A 23,569-nucleotide genomic window follows, 5' to 3' on the forward strand; every position below is an offset into this window, starting at 1 on the left:
TTTAACTGTTCCCTGGAGACACCACTCCTTTCGCAATCCTGTTTCTATTCACCCATTATCTCCCCCTTATTTACCTGACAAATTGCCTTTTGATCCATCAAGACTTAATGCAAATGTCACCTCTGACTCCTCCAAGTGGACTTAAATATTCTATGTTCTGTGCTCCCTCAGCATTTTATTAACATCTCTATAATCGTAATAGTGATTTCCATGTTGTCCTGCGACTATGTCCATATTTGTCTCTCTCACGGGATTACATTCCTCAAGAGTAGTGATAGTTTGTCTTACCCCTACTTCCTTTACTAACTGCCCTCCCTTCACTAACTCTTCATAGTTAATGCCCTCACATTACATCTTTCTCTCTGTGAAAGAACATATCAAAGTCAGTGGCAATCACATACCTTGGTAATAAAGAGCCTTGAGGAAAGAGTGACGATCAGCTCCCTGAAATAAAGAATTTTCTATTTCCATTTCTCGCCGGGTCAGCTGCTTGCTCTTTGCAAATCTCTGGGGCAGGCAAAGGATGCGCTGGCGCTCTGAGATCCTTTCTTCAATATCTTGAAGACGGTTCTGTATTGCTTCAGGGGTTGCCCTCAGTTTCGTCCTCTGAAACCAGAGAAATGAGATGGTATATGTCACAGTGGACACTCCCTGAGAATGATGATCTGACACCTCAAATAAGAAAATGACGAAACATAGCCAATAATATTGTAATATTCTGGTATAGTATCAGAGGTAATTTTACTTACCGTGGTGAGCATTTAGTATGTGTACAACTGTCAAATTACTATGATGTACATCTGAAACAAATACAATATTGTGTATCAAGTATACTGCAATTACAAAAGCGAAAACTTTAAAAAAAAGAAAGATGATGATCAGGGCTCAGAAATGATTGTTTTGTGGACATGTTAGCTAAGAAGTCAAGGGATGGCTTCTTTTTTGCTAAGGTCCCTATCGTAGAAATCAGAGAAGATTCAGACACAAAGCTCAGTTTTTTGACAAATAAAAATGAAAAGGTTTTCAATGCTAAATGAAGAGATCTTGCTTGTTATTCTCCAGAAAAAAATTGCCCCACTCACCTTTTCACCTGAAACATGGCTCTTCCAGATCAAGATTTCTGTTTCACTGAGCCCTAGTTCCCTGAGGGAAGCAGTTTCCTGGTCCTTCTCATGCAGTGTCTGGAACTGGGACAAAGTCATAGTCCCAGCTGCTTCCTTCCCAAAGGGCTTGTACATAGTACCAGGAGCAAAGCTCTCTTTTTTAGATACACATCTGTAAAACAAGCAGGAAGAGTAAGAACATCTTCAAGCTATCAGTTCTCAGAAATGGGGCTCACCGTTAAAACAGGCACAATGAAACTCATCAGCAATTTCTCTCTCATGTTTTATTTCTAGGCTGAATCACCACTGCAATGATATGGACCTCCCTCAATAGTTTCCTCATCTAGGACTAATAAATGATTGAATTAAATACTTACTTATTGATGCACTATGCATCACACACTGTGCAAGCACTGAGAATTTAATAATAAAAGGGATAAAAATGGCTTCTGCTTTTGAGGAAGAATAGTGGAAAAGAAGTAAGTAAACAGGCAATGATGATACTGGGTTATAAGTATGTTAAGGGAAGACATAGAAAAGTTACATAGCTCAGACTTAGTGGTATATGGAAGGCTTCCAAGAGGAAAAGACACAGAAGCAAAACCCCACCTATTAAGCAGAAGTTTGCCAAGGAAAAGGGGTGGGACAGGAGTGTTCCATCCAGGCTTTAAGAGGATCTGTCACCTGGAGGTGAGGGTCTGTGATACTCTATCTATTTGTAAAATCAATACCTACTCCTCAATGGACACAGAGGTATCAAGTTGATGCTGAAGGAGGCTTTTCAGCTGCCTCTCCCCTTCTGTTTCCAACTCCTCCAGGACATGTTCATCACTCTTCACACAGCTATTTATCCTGGAATAGATATAAGAATATATACAGAAAGTAGAAGAGACTGTGAGTCTCAAAATACATTCTTTATCTAAATTATCTACCATTTGTGACCCCCATTATTCAAAGACACTTCTCTAGCTGTTCATTAGCCTTTATCATTCACTCCATAAACATTTATTAAATACCTACTTACACACAATGTACTATGCTAGGTACTGATGGAGTCAAAGCTATTCAAGACATAGCCCCTATCCTCAAGAAGTTTACAATTTATTTAGGAGAGGGAATATATATATATGTGTGTGTGTATGTGTTGGTCTGACCTTGCCTGGTGGTTGGGAAAAGAGAATAGAATAATGGTAAAAGAAGTATATGCCAAATTAGTAGGAGTTCACAGGAGGGATAATTGGGACTGGGGGTGGTAAATGAAGACTTTGGAAAGGTAATTAATTCTTAAACTGGCATTGAAGGATTGGGTGTGATGAAGGAAAGAATAGGGAGAGCAAGTATGAAAAGACAGAAATATGTTCTAGAGTATAACGAGAGTTCAATTATCTGGCATTCATGTATGAGAGCACTGGGAGACAATCCTGGAGGGGTAATTGGAGTCAGATTGTGAATGGCCTTAAATACACCAACTAAGGGGGCTGGACCTTAATGCACAGGTAGTAGAAGGTAATTTATTAGGCAGTTAGGTGACATGGTACAAGTGATGGTTTAGAAAAATGACTGTGATGATAATATGCCTTATGGATTAGTAGGAAAGAATCCAGAAGAACTACTTGGGAAACTATTTAAATTTATCAAGCATAGTGATGAAAGTCCAAACTGGAGTGGTAATAGTGAAACAGAAAGGAAGAGTTAGATGAGAGAGGCCTTTTGAAGGTAGGGGTAGGGGAGAAGTAAAAAACAACCATGAAATTTCAAGTTGTATAACTGAGATCTGATGGTACCAATGAAGGAAAGCGGGCAGCTCCAGATATTGTTTGGGAATGGGAAAGCCAGTTGAGTCAACTACCTACTACAACTGAAACACCAGCAGGAAGTATCAGGAATACTTCAAAGACATATTGAGCCTGAGGTAACAGCAGAAGTGATACTGGCTAAAGGAAAGGGAGAGATGATGGGATAATTATTGCACAGATGAGAGTCTGAGGCTGAACATGGAAATCTTGAGTCATCTGTGTTGTCAAGATCTAGAGCTGTGAGAGAGGAAATCTCCAAAGGAGAAAGTATAGAAACAGATGTGAAGAGAGTCAACATTTTATGGTAATGCTAATATGAACTAACTAAGCTTAAGTAATTGAAAACTCATATTAGAGTATAAAGGAATGGTATGCAACAACATATAAAGACAAATCAAAATGAGTTAACTCCATGAGGAGAACAAATATTAAAACCTTCCTTTTAAAATAGCCTTTTACTGTTGGGGTTATGATGAGGCCTGGGAGATATATCTCCCATAATTATAAGCAAGAGTCTCATGCTCTAGAAAGACACAGACCTATTTTGGAAATTTAAAAAATATCCTTAGGTCCAGGGTTTTAAAAAATTCCTTTTAAGTATCTTAACTTTCATTTATTATTTAGAATTCAAGTTTTTGGTTAAGTTTTAAAATGCATTTGAAATGAATAAACTATAAATACAACAGTACGTATGAATCTCAAAAAGAAGTAAGTGAAAAAAAGCAAGCAGACGAAAAATTCATACAATGCGTCCATTTACATAGAGTTGAAAAATGGATAAAACTAGCAACATTCTGCTTAGGGATAAATTCATATGTGGTAAATCGTTTTTTTAAAAAAAGAAAGGGAAAGGTTAAGGTACAATTCTGGATTGTGGCCCTCTTGGTGGGGGAGGGAGGGAGGCGAAGCAATCAGGCAGGGGCACACAGGGGACTTCTATTTCCAAATATAAGATTTGTAGTGGGTACGAATCTATTATTATTCTTTGAATACACATTATTTTGCATATGTGAAATGTATCATAATAAACATTTTTCTAAAGTCATTTCGAGACAGGGAAAATCAGAAAGTTTTTTTTAAAGATGCAGAAACTGACAGTGCAGGACAGCATAATATCAGCAAGAATTTTAAATGCATCTCCCAGTTCCAGAGTGATTATTCTGCTTGCAGAGAGAATATAAAACTAATTTAATGAGGATCCTTTAAAAGGCTTTGTGTACTGTCGAGAACTGTGAAGCTCAGGCTTTTAACAATGACCGGCCAACTTAAAACTGCCATTCCCGGAAGAACCAGAAGGGGGAGCTGCTCGCAGTAGTGCCTTCCTTTTCCTACAATATATCGAACCTGTTTTGTACTTTCCTTCTAAATTTGTAGAAACAAAGTATCACTTGCTTATTTTAAGATCTGAAAGTGCTACACGCTCTCTGGCCCGAACAAGTCTTCTTTAACACACCAACACCGCACATATACGCGCCCACCCTAAGCCCCTTTCTGAGGATGAGGTGGAGATAGGGCGCGACAGGGAGGAGCTGGCCTGGGTTTCTCCGGCGCAGGGCATCAGTCGGCCAAGACCCTTTTACTTGGCTGGATCCGTCTGATACAGGAAGAAGCCACAGCATCTGCCCAGCTCCTGGGGCCGGCGCCGTGGCCTGGATGCCTGTGCGGGCAAGCCATTCCTCAGGGAACTGGCAGCGGCGGCGGCCCTTCCTGAACTTCGCCCCGCAAGGCCTTTTCTAGCCCGTCTCCCTTCCTCCCTCCTCCTTTGTCTTCCCGCTCACGCGAAACCGCATCCCGAAAACGTGACATACCCTAAACACAAAGTAGTAAAAGCCATTTTAAAAGTTAAATGATAAAAAAAGGCATCCCTTCGCAGCTTGCTCTCAGACAAGTCCTTACCTCTTCATGTTTCCACAGGCCCCTACATCTAACTTGAGTAAATAGGCCGCGGACTTCAAGTCCCAGAACTCTGTGCGGCCAACTCTAAGGGGATTGTGGAGATGTGCGGTGCTCTGGGAATTGTAGTAGCACCAAGCTAAAGAAATGGAAAGAGTACGTATTGAGTTACCGGTATGTTGTAAATTGTCCGAATATTTCTTAGTTTCTAGAACAGGTTAAAGGCAACACCCACAATATACGGCTCGTAAATCTAGGAGTCACCTTTGACTTCTGACTTTCTTATCCACTATCACCAAATCTCGGCTCCTCTAATTTCCTTCCAATGTGTTTCTGAAATACCTGCTGGCATAGGGTGGAATTGCAACTAGAAAGCAAGGTCATAAGGAAGTACTCCATGTACTTGTGTATAACTGGGGCCAGTCTGAGTGGTTGGTATCAAGGGACATTCAGAAAATTGCACTGGAAGGAAAACCAGACTATTTCTAGCTCTGCTGAACTTACTAACTGTGGAATGATAACCCCTTGCCCACAGCATCCTCTCCCTGCTTTAATAGGATATCAGACAGTATATAAAAAGCTTTAAGATTTCCAGATGTTATTCATGGGCACAATGATCTTACCATGAGGCAATTTCACTATTTCACCCCTAGAAGAATTTTTGACAAACTGAAAAATATGCCTCATTTGTCTTTCTGACAATTTAACAAGGTTAGTTTAATTAAGCCAGTAGTTCCTCCTTAACATGGACATATTTTCAGCATTTGTCTTTTTTAGGTGCTTTGTTCACAGCACACTAATGATGAATACATTATGAAGAAATTATAATTTCCAGATATGGAAGAAGATGCTAAAACCACAAATCTCTTTAAGAGGGATAGCATCACTTATCTAATATTAAGAGCGAACAACTGTGCACATGTCTTCCAAATTCTTCAAATGAGATAGCATAAATGCTGTTATAGAGAGAATAAATATAGAATCTTTTTCAAAGGACAAAAAAAAAGTAGGTAAGCACTGGGAAAGTGTTCACAATAAATTGGAAGGATCCTCCTTCCGCTAACATCTTAGCTGGTCTTTAACAATGTTTAGGAGGGACCAAAACTCCAGTACCTAACATAAATATTGCTTAAAATTACCAGCCAAAAAGAGGTTATTTTTGATATTCTAATTAAAATTTTTTCAACAATGTCATGTTTTTTAGACATGTTAGAACCAGACAGAAGGAACCTTAGAGATGATTTAGTCCAAGGCTCTGGATTCCAGACAGTACATGGAGATGTACCAGTAAATGTTACAATGTTACTGCATTGATCTGGAAGCCATTTGCCATACACTGGCTTCATCTATGCCTGGGGGAAAAACACTACAACTCTAAGTACAAAATCAATAGGACTACTGTAGTCTCCTCCTTCTTTATTTTATTGAGGAACTTTACAGTATGCATTTTCTGCTAGTGAAAAAACATGAAGGTATTGCAAAACTGCAGAAAAATGAAAACTAGTTCCTTTCAGTTAGGAATACCTTAATATGGTCCAACTCTTTCATGTTATAGACAAAAGATTATGCCCAAAATGAAATTGTTTGTCCAGTTAATTAAGCAGGGACAAGACTAAATCTGTTGTTTCCTCTAATACACTACACTTCTCTTCACTGAATGTGGGACATAATTTATACACAGATTTCAAGAGTTGAATCTCCAGAAGCAATAGGGAAAATGTCTTCATCTAGCATGTAATAGTAATAATACTGACTCAAAAATTAGACATTACGCAAGATTATAGTCATCTACAGTCATCATCTACAAAATTAAATGGTCTCTGGATTATTTTCATATTTACCTGATAAGAAGCTGCTAACTCTGAGAACTCTGAGTAGGTAAAAAGAGGAGACCATGTAAGTTCTGATATTTAGTTTACTCATAAGGTGATGAAAATCACTAATACTCACTTCAAATATATTTCCATCCTGTATATATACCCCTCAGGATGGCCACATGCAGTGAGTACAATAGAAATTCAGCTCAGTAATTACAGACAACTAAGCTTTAGTCACTCAGAAACTTTTAAGTAATTTATTTTGGTGTTATGCTTTTATTTTTTAGAACATCACCTTTATTTAAGACTTAGAGGAAACACAAGAGATCAAACTGTTTCCAAGCTAAGAACAAGGCTTTTTATTGAAAAATAAATACACAAAAAACAACTATAAACCTTACGCTAAAGCCAAATAAAACACCAGGATATCTGTACATCAAATACAGATGAACTGTCTGAATCTTACCCTTATAAAATTTATCTACCTCAAGTCCGAATTCCTCCTTAACTTTTCCTCCCTACCCTGAATTTCTACAGTACATTTTCTGTAATTTGTAGCACACTTCCTTGTAGTGTCTATACTGTTTTTATCTAGACAGGCAAAAATTGTATCTCAGACTAAACAGTAAGTTCCCTTAAGGAGAGACTAATCTAACATTATTCACCGAATGTTAATGGGCACCCAGTAAAGACTGTCTGGCATTTATTTGTTGGCAAATATTTCTCTGTGATCCAGTTGGACCAAAAAGGATGATGTGCGCTAATGTTAGGCTATGGAATCTAGCAGAGTAAGATACAAATTATTTCTGTATCTACACAGTCAATATCTAATAGGTTGCTGCCTAGACAAAAGGGATAATATACTTTTGATTTTTAAATGACTAAGAGTCAAACTACAGCATAATGCTCAATAGCACAATATTTAAATTGAAAAATAAAAACATACATGCACATTTTATTACAACCGAAGATAAAATAGTAATTGTAAATAGTACTCTATTTAACATCATCAAAATGTATAATCCTAAAACAACATGCTGAAGATATGGTCACTCAATCAAAATCAATTCTGATATTGCGTTCCTGCTCCTTGCGATGTCAATCCTCAAAAACCTCTGCTACCTCTTCTACCTTCCTTTGCAGCATGCCTATGGGGGAAAAGTCATGATCATTAATCTGAGGTCAAAGTGCCCCAGGAACATAATAACTTACATTCTCCTTTCCACATATGATTTGCAAAACTTCACATTATAGATTATTTAACAGCTTTTATGTACTAGAAAATACACTTTTTATGTATTAGAAAATACACTTTAGATAAGAAAAATATCTGTTTGGAAGCTGTGAAAACAGTGCACAAGACTGTTCTTGATTTGCTCTCCCTAGCTTTCAGGCAAATAAGTCTACTTGACATTTATGTTTTGTTGAAGATAAGTGTTAACTGTCTTTTACTAATTATAGCCTAGAAGTGCCATACAGGGTGGTCATTAAATTGAGGGTATAGATTTTTATAGGCCTTTGCTGCCTGTAAGCAAATTAGTACATTGAGTATATTTACATTTCTGTTCCTTTCTAATGCTTTAACTTGGTGGTCCTTATATGTGCTCAGGGCAAAGCAACACAAAATACCAATAATTTCACCATATAAAACAGCAACTTTCTGTAGTAAAAATAAGCTGTTGAAATCAACATGATAATGTGAGGTTTTCTATTAACATGCACAAATAAACTTGGTCATTTGTTTTAGTATTCATTAAAGCTCACTAGCTGATAAGTAATAACTGACGGCAAAGATTTAAGAAAAACTATGCAATTTCAAACATATAAGAGAAAAACTAAAAATTTCAAGCAACAGACTTTAATTTTATTCAGCCCATTGATAAAGCCCCAATGTTATTCAGCTTTTAAAGTATAATACCTCATCCTATCTTAATACATGTAGGCATTCTGCAAGATTACACCTTAAGAACAAATGATTTAAATGATGATTGTCTACTGAAAAGATAAGAAAACCGTTATACTCATTGAGCCTGGTAGAATGCATCTCCTTTTTGTTGTAGTAACTAACTGCAGGGTACGATTTTTTCCCACTAAATAACATTTCTCGATGTGATAGAAGCACAAGTGAGCACTACAACAAACCATTAACTTGAGGCCAGAATTTGCTGATTGATACATATTAAATGCAAAGGAGTACATCTACAAAAATTTTAAAAATCAGTGAAATGTCAAGAAACAAGCAGCATTATTAAGACAGTCTTATGATAAACATTTTATCATATCTCCAAACTGAATTCTCAGGACTATTTCTTTCTGTATTAATATACTTTAAATTTTTTAGGAGTTTGATTCTTTACAGGCAAAAACTACACCTGGGCACTTGACTGCTCAGAGTTCTGGTCCCATGATATATACATCAGTGGCCAGTTCCTGTAGTCCTATTAAATTATGTATCATACTAGAAGTAAAATGCTAGTAATAGTCAAAATTTGGGGGGAAAATACACCATATACATTTTGATATTATTTAAAAATAATTGTATGAATATGAACATGAAATTAGGAAAACAATTCCATTCACAATAACATCAAAAAGAATCAAAACACTTAGAAATAAGCTTACCAAATGAAATACAAGGCCTATACATTTAAAACGACAAAACACTTCTAAGAGAAGTTAAAAAGGTATAAAAAAATGAAGAGCTAGTCCATGCTCATGGACTGAATCCATGCTCATGGACTGGGAAACTCAATAATGTTAAGATGATAATTCTCCATAGATTGATCTATAAAGTCAATGTTATCCCCTATGAAAATTTCAGCAGGCTACTTTTGTAGAAATAGACAAGCTTTAAAATTTATATGGAAAGGTAAAGAACCTAGAATAGCCAGAACAATCTTGAAAAAGAAGAATATATTGCAGGAGTTACACTTCTCAACTTTAAAACTTACTACAAAGTTATAATAATCAACTGGTATTAGCATAGGACAGCCATATATACCAATGTGACAGAAAGAAAGTCCAGAAATAAAGCCTTATTTTTGTGGTCAATGGGGGAAAGCACAGTCTTTTTCAACAAATATAGCAGGAACAACTAGGTATCTATATGTAAATGAAGTTGAAACCCTACCTCTAACTATGCACAAAAAACAACTCAAAGTGGATTACTGACCTAAATGTAAGAGCTAAAACTGTATTTGGGAAATAAAACACAAATGTCAATCAACTGAAGAATGGATAAACAAAAGGTGGTATGTCCATACACTGGAATGTTACATAGAAATAAAAAGGAGTGAAGTACATGTTAAAACAGATGAACTCTGAAAACATTAAGCCAGACATAAAAGGCCACATATACTATGATTTCATTTACATTAACTCTCCAGAAAAGGCAACTCTACAAAGACAGAACATAGACTTATGGTTGCCTGGGCTTCAGAGTAGGAATGGAGATTAACCACAAACAGGCAAGAGTAAACTTTTGGGGGTAATAGAAATCTTCTAAAACTGGAAGCTTTAGATAAATAGCTATTGTTTAATATGGTATATTTGTGTGATTAAAATATTTCTTTAAAATGACTCCTCCTACCCACCAAAAGATTCTGATAAAACTGTTTTCAACCAGCCCCGCTCTGTTTAGGAGACAGATGTTTTCTTCATCTAAGACTACTTGCAAATATTTTAGGTAAAGATTAAAAGGCTTTCATAGGAAGTTATGAAAATAATCAATTTGGTCATTAAACCCAAACACAGCTTTCTACTGTAATTATTTTTATGTTAATTTATATATATAAATATTAGATAATACCAAATACACTGTCAAAAGAAATGATGTACTCTCATAAACATTGCCATAGTATGCCTCTTATTCTCTTTCTAGAAAAACAATTGGGGCAATAGGAGAAAAAAATGTCCTGACAAAAACATAGTCAAAAGACACAAATAGGCAACTTAGAAAAGGAAATACAAATTGTTTGTAAACATTTTTTAAAAATATTTAATTTCATAAGTAAACAGAGAAATGCAAATTAAACAAGGGAAATATTATTTTCACCTATAATTTTCAGAAGGAATGATAATGATGATGGTATCGTAGTAGTAATTATGGAAGTAGCAATAGTGGAAGGACTGCAGAAAAATGTGTACTCTAATGAATTGGTGGTAAAATTATCAATTAGTACAGCTTACTCAGAAGAAACTATAAATCAAAAGCCTTTAAAACATACATTACTCCTAATTCAGCATTTTAACTTCTAAGAATTTTATCTATGTCCAATATCCATGGATGTACCTTAGAACTTAGCTACATCTAGGTTCACTGCACCACAATTTAAAATAGCAAGTTAGAAACATTAACTAATACCTAATAATGGGGTATTAAATAAACTAAGGTTATTCATAAAATGGAAAGTTTAGCAGCCATTATAAATGTAGAATATTTAATAATATGGAACAATATTCATGTACATGTTAGCTTTGCATCTCTTTTTCCATCAAAAACTGAGTATACTGTGCTGTGTACATATCAGGGAACAAAGAAATTAAAAATGTATGCTGGCTCCCAAGTTCAGGTCAGACACTGCTGACTTCTGAACACAGAGGAATAACCAAGGCACAATCTTTATCATCAAGAAGGTTAAATTTCAGTAAGGGAGACAGACAAGTAAATAAATATTTGCAATATTGTATGATAAATGCTGACAATATCATACATAGAAGAAGCTATTAGAATGATGAGTCAAGGAAGCCTTCATGGAAGCAACAGCCTGACATGGGAGCAGGTACCCAGACACACAAAAATGGGGTGGGGTACGCCAGGTAGAACAAACTGATCATCTAAAGATATGAAGGAAAGAACATTGGGTATTTGCAAAACTATAAATACTTCTTGAAATGCTGCAAACAAGAGAAGAGGCTGGAGAAACAGGTGGGGGTTGGATTATACAGGGTACTTTGTATATTATGGAAAGGAACAATTCATCATTGAACAATGGGAACTACTGAAGGGCTTTAATAAAGGGATGGTTGGGAAAGAGTATCATATCAAGATCTCTGGCAGTCAAATAAAAGTGAATTGGAGTGGGCTAAGACTGGGGAAAGGAGACCAGTAAGGTCTTTAGTTAAAGATGTAAGCACATGCATTTATTGCTGCCTCATTCCAAAACACCTGTGAAATAGTAGTAGAGATTTGCTTTACAAAGAAGAAAAAGATAAAACCATAAGGACAAAGACAGTAAGAAAGGAGACAAGACAAAACTGAAAATTTTAACTAGAAGCCTAGAATGGATTTGAAATTAGCAGAAGGAAGTAATTCAAAGTGGTGTTGAAAGTAGGGCTAAAAGCAAGAATACGAATGATTAAGAAACAGACCCCGCTTTTCCGCCACATCCTACATCTGGGTGATTCTCCTTACCCAAGCTCAGGAGAAGAGCTGGGTTCTTTAGGGAGGGTAAACCAGATGAGCTCTGCAGTGGGGACACCAGGCAGAGCTGAGGGCAAGGAACCTGCACCAAAAGCAGGGATTAAGTGAAAGTTTGCAGGGGATTAAGTAAAGGTGTACAAGCTGAATACTGAGTCCCCAGTCTCTTCTCTAACAGTTATGAGAACACTGACTTACCAACAGGTTTATTAATCTCTAGCTAAGAGATGGAAGATTCTTCTCGGGATAATATGACCAACTAAAAGAAAAATCCTGAAGATAAAGGCTGGAGAGCCCCAGTGAAAAAGTTTTGCCAAATTATCCTATTATACAGTAAGTTAGCAAGCACCATCTACAATTTAGCATCTTATTTTTTAATATAAATGAACAATTAATGATCACCCAACATTTGAGGAGAGCTTCAAACATAAGAAAAACCACAACAGAAAGATAAAATTGAAAGAAACAATCCAGGAAGAATAAAACATTAAAAAAATCATTAAATATCCTCAGACAGAGGATACTAAATTCATGAAATAAGAACTGGTTGCTATTTAAAACACATACACACATAAAATCATAATACAACACCAAATCACAACAGAAAGAGAAAGCTGAAAGAAACCATCCAGAAAGAATAAAACATTTAAAAAACTGTTAATATCTTCAGAGCGAGGATACTAAATCCATGAAATGAGAACCGGATGCTATTTAAAATACATACATACACAAAATCATAAAACAACACAAGCTCTTGTAAAATAAAAATTATGGTGGAAAGCAAAGATCATTAGAACAATTGGAATAAAAAGTTGAGTATGTATTTGAGAAATTTTAACAAAAATGCAAAGAAAAACAGTACAGAAAATAAATTTAGGTCAGTCTAGGACATCATACATTGGAAAAAGAGGATTTCCAGAATCCTTTTATACTTTATAATAGAGAAAGCAGAGGGAAGGAAATTAGCAGAAATGTAATTCAAGAAAATTTCCCCAAAATGAAAGAAATTAGTTTCTTGATTAGATGGGGGTCACCAAATATCTGCTCAATGGATGAAATAGACCCACATCAAGGCACATCATCTGAAATGTTAGTACTGTGGGGAAGACCCTGAAAGCCGAAACATGAAGTATAAGAGCCACAAAACAGGAAAGTCAACAAAGTAGTAGATAGAATACAAGATTGCTGTAAAAGGGAGAACCTAGCTGGGTAGCAGACTAAGAGAGAAACAATTCCAGATGGTAGGTTAGAGATTACATGGCTCTGGCAGAAATGAATCCAAGAAGGTGAAATTGACAGATTTAAAGTAAAAGCAGGGAGTTAGAGAATGAACTACTAATAAGGACATATAAAACTAAGCAAATGAAATAAAATTCAAAGGTAAACAAAAGTCTGTAGAAGAAGGAAGATATATGGCTGGGCTGAGAATGACATTTATGCAATCATAATATAAACAATACATCTTGATCTATGCATAATTTAAGATATAGCTATATGGGGAAGATGAGAGAAAAGTGTGCTTACAGGCATTTTTATGTATTATAAAGTGGGGGTGGTATGATGACATACATACATCATATAAATATTTATAAATTGTATGGATATATATTATGTGTATATAAATAAGATGTTTAATTTACATGCATAATGTCTGTGTGTATAAGAGAAAATAAATGAGGGTGGTATAAGGGGGTTAAGTCCTCACCTCCTATTTTGGGAAGTTAGTACAGAAGGCCTAAAATGGAAAACCTATAAAGTAACAGGATACATGGTATTAGAGATATAGATATATTTTTTAAAAAACAGCTAAAATGATTGAAAGTGATTATTTCTTGGGTATGGGAAATGGGGTGTGGACAGGGAGCTGGTATTTTTTTTGATATCGTTAATGTACAATTACTTGAACATTATGGTTACTAGACTCCCCCTATTATCAAGTCCCCCCCACATACCCCAGTACAGTCACTGTCCATCAGCATAGTAAGATGTTATAGAATCATTTTGTCTTCTCTGTATATACTGCCTTTCCCGTGACCCCCCCAACCAGCTACATTATGTGTGCTAATCGTAATGCCCCCTTTTCCCCCTTATCCTGCCCTTCCCACCCATCCTCCCCAGTCCCTTTCCCTTTGGTAAATGTTAGTCATTAGTCCATTCTTGGATTCTGTGAGTCTGCTGCTGTTATGTTCCTTCAGTTTTTGCTTTGTTCTTATATTACACAGATGAGTGAAATCATTTGATACTTGTCTTTCTCCGCCTGGCTTATTTCACTGAGCATAATACCCTCTAGCTCCATCCATGTTGTTGCAAATGGCAGGATTTGTTTTCTTCTTATGGCTGAATAATATTCCATTGTGTATATGTACCACCTCTTATTTATCCATTCATCTACTGATGGACACTTAGGTTGCTTCCATTTCTTGGCTATTGTAAATAGTGCTGCAGTAAACATAGGGGTGCATATGTCTTTTTCAAACTGGCTCCTGCATTCTTAGTGTAAATTCCTAGGAGTGGAATTCCTGGGTCAAATGGTATTTCTACTTTTAGTTTTTTGAGGAACCTCCATACTGCTTTCCGCAATGGTTGAACTAGTTTACATTCCCACCAGCAGTGTAGGAGGGTTTCCCATTAATAGTTTTTTACTGTTGAGTCAACCTTACATTTGTGGAATAAATTCTACTTGGTCATGGTTTATAATCCCTTTTATACATTGTTGGATTTTGTTTGCTAAAATTTTCTTGAGGATTTTTAGGTATTTGAGAGATTTTTAAATGCTCATGAGATATATTAGTTTATAGGGTTTTTTTCATACTGTCATTTCTTGGTTCTGTTATTAGGGTAATACTGGCTTCCATTTTTGAAGAGTGTGAAGAGTAGAATTTTTCAGTGAAACCATCTAGGTTTGGATATTTCTTTGGGGAGAGGAGGAACATCTTAATTACGAAGTCAGTTTCTTTAATGCTTATAGAACTATTCACATTATCTTGGTTGAGTTTTCATAATTTGTGGTATTCTGAGAATCACTGCATTTATGTTAAGTAGTTGAATTTATAAGAATAAAGTTGTTCATAGGATTTCTTATCATTTTAATAGTTGCAGTATGTAGTGATATACCCTGTTTAATTCCTTATATTGTTGGTTTGTGTTTTCTCAGTTTTTTTCTGTCTTGGTAGAGATCTGTCAATTCTAATGATTTTTTTCAAATAATCAGCTTTTTGTTTCATTAATTTTTCTCTAATAGTGTTGCTGGTTTCAATTTCATTGATAACTGCTCTTATCTTTATTATTTCCTCCCTTCTGCTTGCTTTGGGTTTGTTTTGCTTGTTTTTTGTTTTCTTAAGATGGAAGCTTAGATTATTGATTTGAGACCTCTCCTTATCTCTAACAGTGTTTTCTTTTGAGGACTTTCTGATAATCTGCACATTTTTAACCTCAGTTGTCTGCTCTAACCATCAGTTTCACTAATGGATCTTTTATCATCTGTTATAAGTTCCATGTTAACAAACAGCTGCACACAGATATTCCAAAGGCACATCAAATTAAACTTGTCTAAAACTAAACTCATTATCTTTACTCTCTCCTGCATCTTCCAGATCTGTAACTACTTCTACATTTTTTTAAGCTAATGATTGCTACTATTTATTCAGACTTAAGGTAGGCTATTTCTATTTATTCAGGAAGTAATGATGATTATACTTCCTAAATAGCTCTTGAATCTTTTCTTTTCAGTAGATTCCTGCTACTGCCTTATTTCAGGTTTTCTTCATCTCCCACCTTGAAAGTAGTTTTCTAAAGTTTATGAAAAATACCAGGTCCCCAGGAACATGAAAAGATGCTCCGCATCACTAATCATCAGAGAAATGCAAATAAAAACCACAATGACCTATCACCTCACACCAGTTAGGATGGCCGACATCCAAAAGACAAATAACAACAAATGTTGGCAAGGGTGTGGAGAAAGGGGAACCCTCCTACACTGCTGGTGGGAATGTAAACTAGTTCAACCATTGTGGAAAGCAGTATGAAGGTTCCTCAAAAAATTGAAATACCTTTTGACCTAGGAATTCCACTCCTAGGAATTTACACTAAGAATGCAGGAGCCAGTTTGAAAAAGACATATGCACCCCTATGTTTATTGCAGCACTATTTACAATAGCCAAGAAATGGAAGCAACCTAAGTGTCCATCAGTAGATGAATGGATAAATAAGAGGTGGTACATATACACAATGGAATATTATTCAGCCTTAAGAAGAAAACAAATCCTGCCATTTGCAACAACATGGATAGAACTAGAGGGTATTATGCTCAGTGAAATAAGCCAGGCGGAGAAAGACAAGTATCAAATGATTTCACTCATCTGTGGAGTATACGAACAAAGAAAAAACTGAAGAAACGAAACAGCAGTAGACACACAGAACCCAAGAATGGACTAACAGTTACCAAAGGGAAAGGGACTGGGGAGGATGGGTGGGAAGGGAGGGAATAGGGGAAAAAAGGGGCATTACGATTAGCACACATAAGGTAGAGGGGGGGAAACACAGGAAAGGTGGTATATACAGAGAAGACAAGAAACGATTCTATAGCATCTTACTACGCTGATGGACAGTGACTGTAATGGGGTATGTTGGGGAGACTTGATAATAGGGGGAGTCTAGTAAACATAATGTTCAAGTAATTGTACATTAACGATACCAAAAAAAACTGTACTAATGTAATCCACCATATCAACAAGTGAAAGAAAAAATCACATGATTATATCAAGTGATGCAGGAAAAGCATTTGACAAAAATCCAGTACCCATTCATGATTAAAATTTTCAGCAAGTCAGAAACAGAATAGAATTATCTCAAGTTGATAAAGAACATCTACAAAAAAACTTATAGCTAACATCAAGCCTATAGCTAATATTAAAGTGAAAGGCTGAAGGCTTTTCATATAAACTCAGAAACAAAGAAAGATGTCTGTTCTCTTCATTCTTATTCAACATAGTACTAGAAGTTCTAGCTGGTGCAGTGTAAGAAAAAGAAATAGATGGCATACATATTGGAAAGGAAGAAATAAAACTGTCCCTATTTGCAGATGATGTAACCACCTAAGTAGACAATCCCATGGAATAAAAAAAGAAAAAAACCCTCCTAGAACTAAGAAGTTCAGCAACATGCAAGATCAACATATGAAAATTAATTACATTTTTATCTACTAACAATAAACAAGTAGAACCCAAAATTTAAAATACCATGCCATTCATAACCACTATAAATAAAATGAAAAACTTAGGTATAAGTCTAACAAAACCAAAACATGTACATGATTGTGGGTCCTGAAAATTATAAAATGCTGATGAAAAAAATTGAAGAAGACCTAAATAAATATTGGGACATACCAAGTTAACGGATGGGAAGGCTCAACATAGTAAAGATATCAATACTTCCCCAAATTCATCTATAGGTTTAATGTAATTCTCATCAAATCCAGCAAATTTTTATGAAAAGGCAAAGGAACTTTAAAAGCTAAGGCAATCTTGATGTAGAAAAATAAAGTGTAAGGAATCACTCAGGAGCTTAGTATGATTCAGGTTTATTTCTCATTCAGGGGAACAAAGAGATAGGAAGGTGGGGTAGGGGAAATAGAGACACAAGGAGAGAGGGAGAGGGGGTGGGGTAGGAAAAGAACACAGTTTCCTCACTTGTCATAGCTACTTTTAAGATTCCCAGTATAAAAAATTAAAGTAACACTCCAAATAAATATACTTGAATTCATAATGCTAACTAGTCTGATGGGAAGGAAGAACAGTGTTCCTAGAGTTGTACAAATCTCTCATCTCTGACATGAGAATTCTCACCCTGGTCTTATTACTGATAAATTAAGGTGGTGATGACAAGACACTCTGCTTGTGTATAGCACTAATCCTTCACACAAAATTAATGAAAAGCACGTTTCAAGAAAAATTATAAAAAGAAAAGATGGTAAAGGTATCCTGAATTCTTGGGCGGGGTGGGGAGAAGAACAAGATACTAGAATTATTACATTACATCTTAAGTGGTTTTCAGATAGTCGTCTTGTTGAAATACTACTTACTATTTAGGTCACATTTCAAATTCTACCTCTTCCAGGAAATTAACTAAAAATTAGGTTTCTCTTTTTTTAGTGACCCTCACCCACCCTGCACACTGAGCCTGTTCAAGGCAGAGGTTCACGCCATAAATTGTGTATGCCTCCTACACTGAGTCACACAGTGCCTTTGCACCCAGTAGGTGCTTTGTATTTAGAGTCACAACTACTCTGCGGTTTTGCCTTGCATCTAAAAGAACACCTTCCATTTATTTAGCGCTTTAGTTTTCGAAATGCCTATGTGTATTACCTTATTGAGTCCCACGATATCCTAGGATGGAGAGATTAAAAACTCAAGAAGGTTCAGTAGCTTCCCAAAGGCCAAAGTTAAAGACAACTGATACTAGGACTGGTACCTTCAGACTCCCATCTAAAGGTGGTTTTTCTGTGGTAGTGCACGTGTTTGTTAAATGCTATAAACATTTTAAATTAAAAGTAGTATGCTGAGCTATTAATAATTGGTACCACAGCATAACATTATCTGCTGTCCCTTCAAATACTGAAGTGCTCAAAATAAGTCAGGCCTATCTGAATCCCATCTGGGGAGACTTCATTGGTGAAATACTATCAGGCCATTTTACCTATGAGGTAGCCATAGAGCATGGACCCAAAAACAGCATTATAGCAAGGCTCCAGTATAATTTTTAATCACTAACAGGAAGAAAACTGCTTTGGAGAAAAATCTGTGTATTTCACAAACAATATAAATTTGCTATTTGGGAGTGATTTAAATCATGTTACATATAATTCATCTGGGGAGTTTCTCCAGCTTGAGGAAATTCACTTGGGCACAAAATGTACATAAGCAGGATTAGTAAGAAATCTAATTTTGCAGATGCATTGCATGTATTTCAAATCTGGATTTACATACAGAAAAGGAAGTTTGGGAAGTGAAGCTCTGAGGATGTTAACCATCATACTCTTTCCTAACAGGAGCTGAAGACTTGATCATTTGTTAATTTTAGGACCCTAATCAAACCTACAGAGATCCTTCAGAATCAAAGAACAATGGTGTGACAATGAATCTATTTCATCTGTAAAGGGAGCAGAGATGAGCAAATAGTTCATTAAACAATGGAAAGACAAAATAACCTCTCAATTAACTGCAATGAGAAGATGTGAGTGAGTTCCTGTCTTGTTGAGCTTAAAAAACCTTTAAAATGAGTCTTTGTGTTATTGCCACATCCCTGGCAGATCAAGAGTATTTGCTTCTCAAGTATCTTAAGTAGAACACAAGAGATGACCTCACCTATCAACCAATGTCACCAAGATTTGCCAAAGTATTTAAGAAAAAGAGGTGAAAGAAAGCACTTGAATCAGTAAATCAGATTCTATTTCAGAAAATGAAAGAAGACGACTTTTTAAATTGGAATTCAAAGGCATCTTTTGGCATCTCAGCATTTGATACTCTTCATATAGGAGAGAGCTTAAAGTAATTAATAAAAATATTTGTGAAGCATTTATTTGGATGAAAGCTTTTTAAAAAAATACAGCATGGCGACTATGCTTAATAATTCTGTATTGCATACTTGAAAGTTGCTAAGACAGTAGATCTTGAAAGTTCTCATCACAAGAAAAAAAATTTTGGTAACTGTAAGGAAACATGTTAAGGAGACTTACTGTGGCAATCATTTCTCAATGTATACAAATATCAAATCATTGTGTTATACATCTGAAAGTAATATTTGTCATATACCTCTATTTTTTAAAAAGCTTTAAAAAATAACCCCCAAAAATCTAATTTTAAATAATCACCAAAAACAATAAATGTTAGCATTGGATAAAAGTGAAATGTGATTACTACGTAACACAGAAAGCTGCTTCTCTAAAATGATTGTGAAGGCATTTTATGCAAGAGTTAGTTACACCACACTAGACAACTATGAATGTTTAACATGAAAAAAAAATGGTGCTCATAGATCAGTACTAATGGGATTCAGTTGGAAATATCACAAAATTCCTTATGGCATTTTTAGTTACTCAAAGGATTCTTTTCTTTCGGCCCTAACTAGCAGTCTTAATGTTGTGAGTAGCTATTAAATAATTATGGGGTTATAACTCATGAGACTGTAATGATCATGGATGAAATATACTGTAGCCATGAAGCTTTGGGATACTTCATGAAAGAAGCAAAATGCCATGAAAATATTCAAGGAACTTTCAAATAATGAGAAGTATAAGATTTTTCCACTGCTTACTCCTTTATTGTGGTGTTTGATAAATATTAATGGACATGACAATGGTTTGGTATATGAAGAAACAGAAAACACCCATCCTTCAGCCCTACCTCCCTCCTCTAAGAGAAGAATAGCTCCATATATTTTAAATGAATAACAAATTGGCTCAGACCAATTGCTAACTCTGTCATAAGGGGTCCCAAAAGAGTTGGCGTTGCTGTAGTTGCAATGACTGCCAACTCAGAAGACAGATGTGTGACTGCAGAATTGCCATCGAGCTAACTTCAAAACAAGGCTGTAAATTTTTACAAAGAGAAAGACAAGAGAGGGAATTGGTATTTGACTATAGTTGCAATTAACTCTCAATTATCTATACTAATCAGGAGAAAAAAAGGCATAACGTTTAACAATGGATAAATATAAAATTTGAGAACTGGTCAATACCAGCACATGTTCAGACACTCCCTAATTCAATACTCAACTCTGCCCCCTTTCTAGTTCAATCACATCACAGTAGGTTCTGTGTAGGTTAGAGGAAGAAAGGGGCCTATTACTCTATACCCTATTCATGAATATTGAAAATGTGATTGGACATTGTAATATTTTAATATATTTAAAGTATAATGTATGATTTCCAAGTCACTTTTAAAGATAAGCTGACTTTTTAAGTTAAATACATGATCCCATTAACTTAACAGGTGGTATGTTACATTAAAAAAAAAATTGTCATGATGTTAAAGATATTAAGTCATAAAAACATTTTCCAGAAACTTTTAAAAATACATATTGTGACTTTAAAAAATCTATGGATTATTAGTAAAAAAATATATTGTTTATAGTGTAAACATAATACATGTATTAGTTTTCCCATAACTATCGCTTGGATGTGAATAGACTCACTGAGAAATTTAACCTTATAACTTCTCAGTCCATAGACCTTTTCAATAGACATGATTCCCTTAACTATTAAAATGCAAAATAAACCAACAACAAAAAACCTCTTACCATAATTAAACTGCTATTCTCCATTACTTGATCATATCATTTCCTGATATGAAAAGGAAAGTTTCCTTGGGTGGAAAGAGCAAAAAAAGGAGCCCACAGCATCAGGAATTAACAGGTTTTATCCCAGTCTTCATCATGGCCTCCCTTGTCTCAACTGAGAACCAACCTGTATGAGATCTCACTGCCTCTCCAGCTCAAATGAATTTTCAGCAGAAAAATAACTTCAAGGAGCCAATACTCTCAATTGTCTTACTTTTTTAACCCTGTATTAACTGAGAACTTTACCCAGACACCTAGAACGTACATCCTACCCAAAGTACTACCATTACCATACTTTGAAAACCCCTTGCCCTGTACTGGTAGGTACAGGATTAAAATTTATTTTTATATCCGGTGATGCTTACATTAAAATTATTTTAAGAGAATACCAGTAGAATGAATACTGTTCTGGTAATTAGGAAATTTGGATTCTAGCCCTAGCTCTACCACTAATTAGTTGTGTGTTCATAAGGAAGTCATTTAACCTCTCTGGGCCACACTTTCTTCATTTATATAAAGTCCTTTGCAGCACTAACAACCTTAATTTTATTAGTAGGAAAACAGTAGCTGAGAGCCTTGAGAGTTCATTTATGACAAAGAGGATACCAGCCAAGAGAAAAAAAATCACCATAATATTTCTTTACAGCCCTAATTACATTTTGACACCCCCCACCAACCCTATCTAAGAAGCATTGCTCATTGTAGGAAAATATGCAACATGAAGACAGCTGGGTCAAACTGTATAACCTCATTCCTCCGTGTTTTCTAGCCACTGACATTCTCCCACATCTCAGCTGTTCTTACACCCTCTCTAGGTCAGTGGTTTTCAATGATAATTTGCCTGGAACTGTCTTCTCTAGACCCAATTTAATAGTTCCCTTTTGAAACAAATGACCCTTTTGTCTTTCCCTCTCTGTCCTACACACAGTAAGCTCCCATAACCAGTTAAGTCATGCAGATGTAATGTACAACATGGGGACTATAGCCAATAATATTGCAGTGTGTACTTGAAAACTGCTAAAGAGTAAATACTAAAAATACTCAGCATGAGAAAAGAATTTTTGTAACTTTGTACGTTGATGGTTGGAAACTAGACTTATTATGGTTATCATTTTGCAGTGTGTACAGATTATGTTGTACACCTGAAATTAATGTAATGTTATATGTTAATTGTACCTTATAATAAAGGAAAGAAAAAGCAAGCAAGGAAAGGACCAAAGAAATGTAGTCTTCTTGGTTTTGATTCAGTATCTAATCAAAGTTAAAATGGCAGACTTGATTGTTATGTTTCTTTTAATCTAAGCCAACCCCCTTAATTTTTTTGTTGTATATTTTTTTGTTTTCCATGACTAACTTTCAAGAGTCTAAGTCAATTGTCTTCCACAATGCGTCACATGGACTGTGTGGTAATTTCCCTGTCATCTGACTCAGTTCAGTTAAACATTTTTGGCAAGAATACTACATGATCTTTCAGAATGTCTCCCATGTAGAACGTCTGACGATTTTCTTATGATAAGATTCAGGTTAAACATTTTTGGTAAGTATACTACATATGTGATATTGTGCACTTCTTATGTCAGATCAAGAGGCACACAGTGTAAAGATATCCCACTATTGGTGATATTAAATTTGATCACTTGATTAAAGTGGTACTTGTTAGATAGCTCTGTTGTAAATGCTTATTTTCTCCTTTATAATTTTTAAGTAACCTGTGGAATGATACTTCTGAGACCATAAATATTCTGCTCACCCACAATATTAAACTCAATGGTTTTAGCATTCATTTATGTCCTTTGCCTGAATCAATCATTATGCTGGGGCTACAAAATGGTGACTTCCTCACTAAACTGTACAATGAAAATGGGTGAAATTTATGGCATGTAAATTATACCTCAATAAAACTGTTTCTTAAAAAAATAATTCAGTAACTTGTAGTCTGTATTTGATTCATTTCCTGCTAGCATGTTTTTTTCTGCCAGGAAATGACTGACAGTTGCAACATTTTATGAATGAGACAGGGTATTCAAAATCATGGTAAGCTTAATAAAATTGTTTTAATGGTGGTTTTCTAATTCTACTGGGCCTTCTACAATTATTAGATGGCATGCTTCTACAAAGACTTTTCCCTGTACTGCCTGTTTCTCTCTTTTTATTTTGGACAATCACTGGGATTAATGGTTTTTTTTCCCCCTCAATGTGTATCATAAT

General features: G+C 35.5%; 2 protein-coding genes across 4 annotated transcripts in view; both read right to left on the reverse strand.

Moving 5' to 3' along the window:
* RBM41 (RNA binding motif protein 41) overlaps positions 1-4,925 on the reverse strand; it is a 62,235-nt gene extending 57,310 nt beyond the window's left edge. The window contains exons 1-4 of one of the 2 annotated variants that reach the window (XM_036924977.2): positions 4,796-4,925; positions 1,839-1,955; positions 1,083-1,275; positions 402-606 (exon numbers count right to left, since the gene is read on the reverse strand). In XM_036924977.2, coding sequence (XP_036780872.2) covers positions 402-606; positions 1,083-1,275; positions 1,839-1,955; positions 4,796-4,803 — 523 coding nt within the window. In that variant the 5' untranslated portion in view covers positions 4,804-4,925. The remainder of the gene's footprint in view (positions 1-401; positions 607-1,082; positions 1,276-1,838; positions 1,956-4,795) is intronic. The other variant, XM_036924978.2, reaches the window with a different exon arrangement.
* Positions 4,926-6,852: 1,927 nt separating this feature from the next.
* NUP62CL (nucleoporin 62 C-terminal like) overlaps positions 6,853-23,569 on the reverse strand; it is a 77,720-nt gene continuing 61,003 nt past the window's right edge. For both annotated transcript variants that reach the window (XM_036925008.2, XM_036925006.2), the window contains one exon: positions 6,853-7,757. In XM_036925008.2, the coding sequence (XP_036780903.2) occupies positions 7,708-7,757 (50 nt within the window). In that variant the 3' untranslated portion in view covers positions 6,853-7,707. The remainder of the gene's footprint in view (positions 7,758-23,569) is intronic.

Source organism: Manis pentadactyla, chromosome X, assembly GCF_030020395.1.
Source record: "Manis pentadactyla isolate mManPen7 chromosome X, mManPen7.hap1, whole genome shotgun sequence".
NCBI classification, from domain to species: Eukaryota; Metazoa; Chordata; class Mammalia; order Pholidota; family Manidae; genus Manis; species Manis pentadactyla.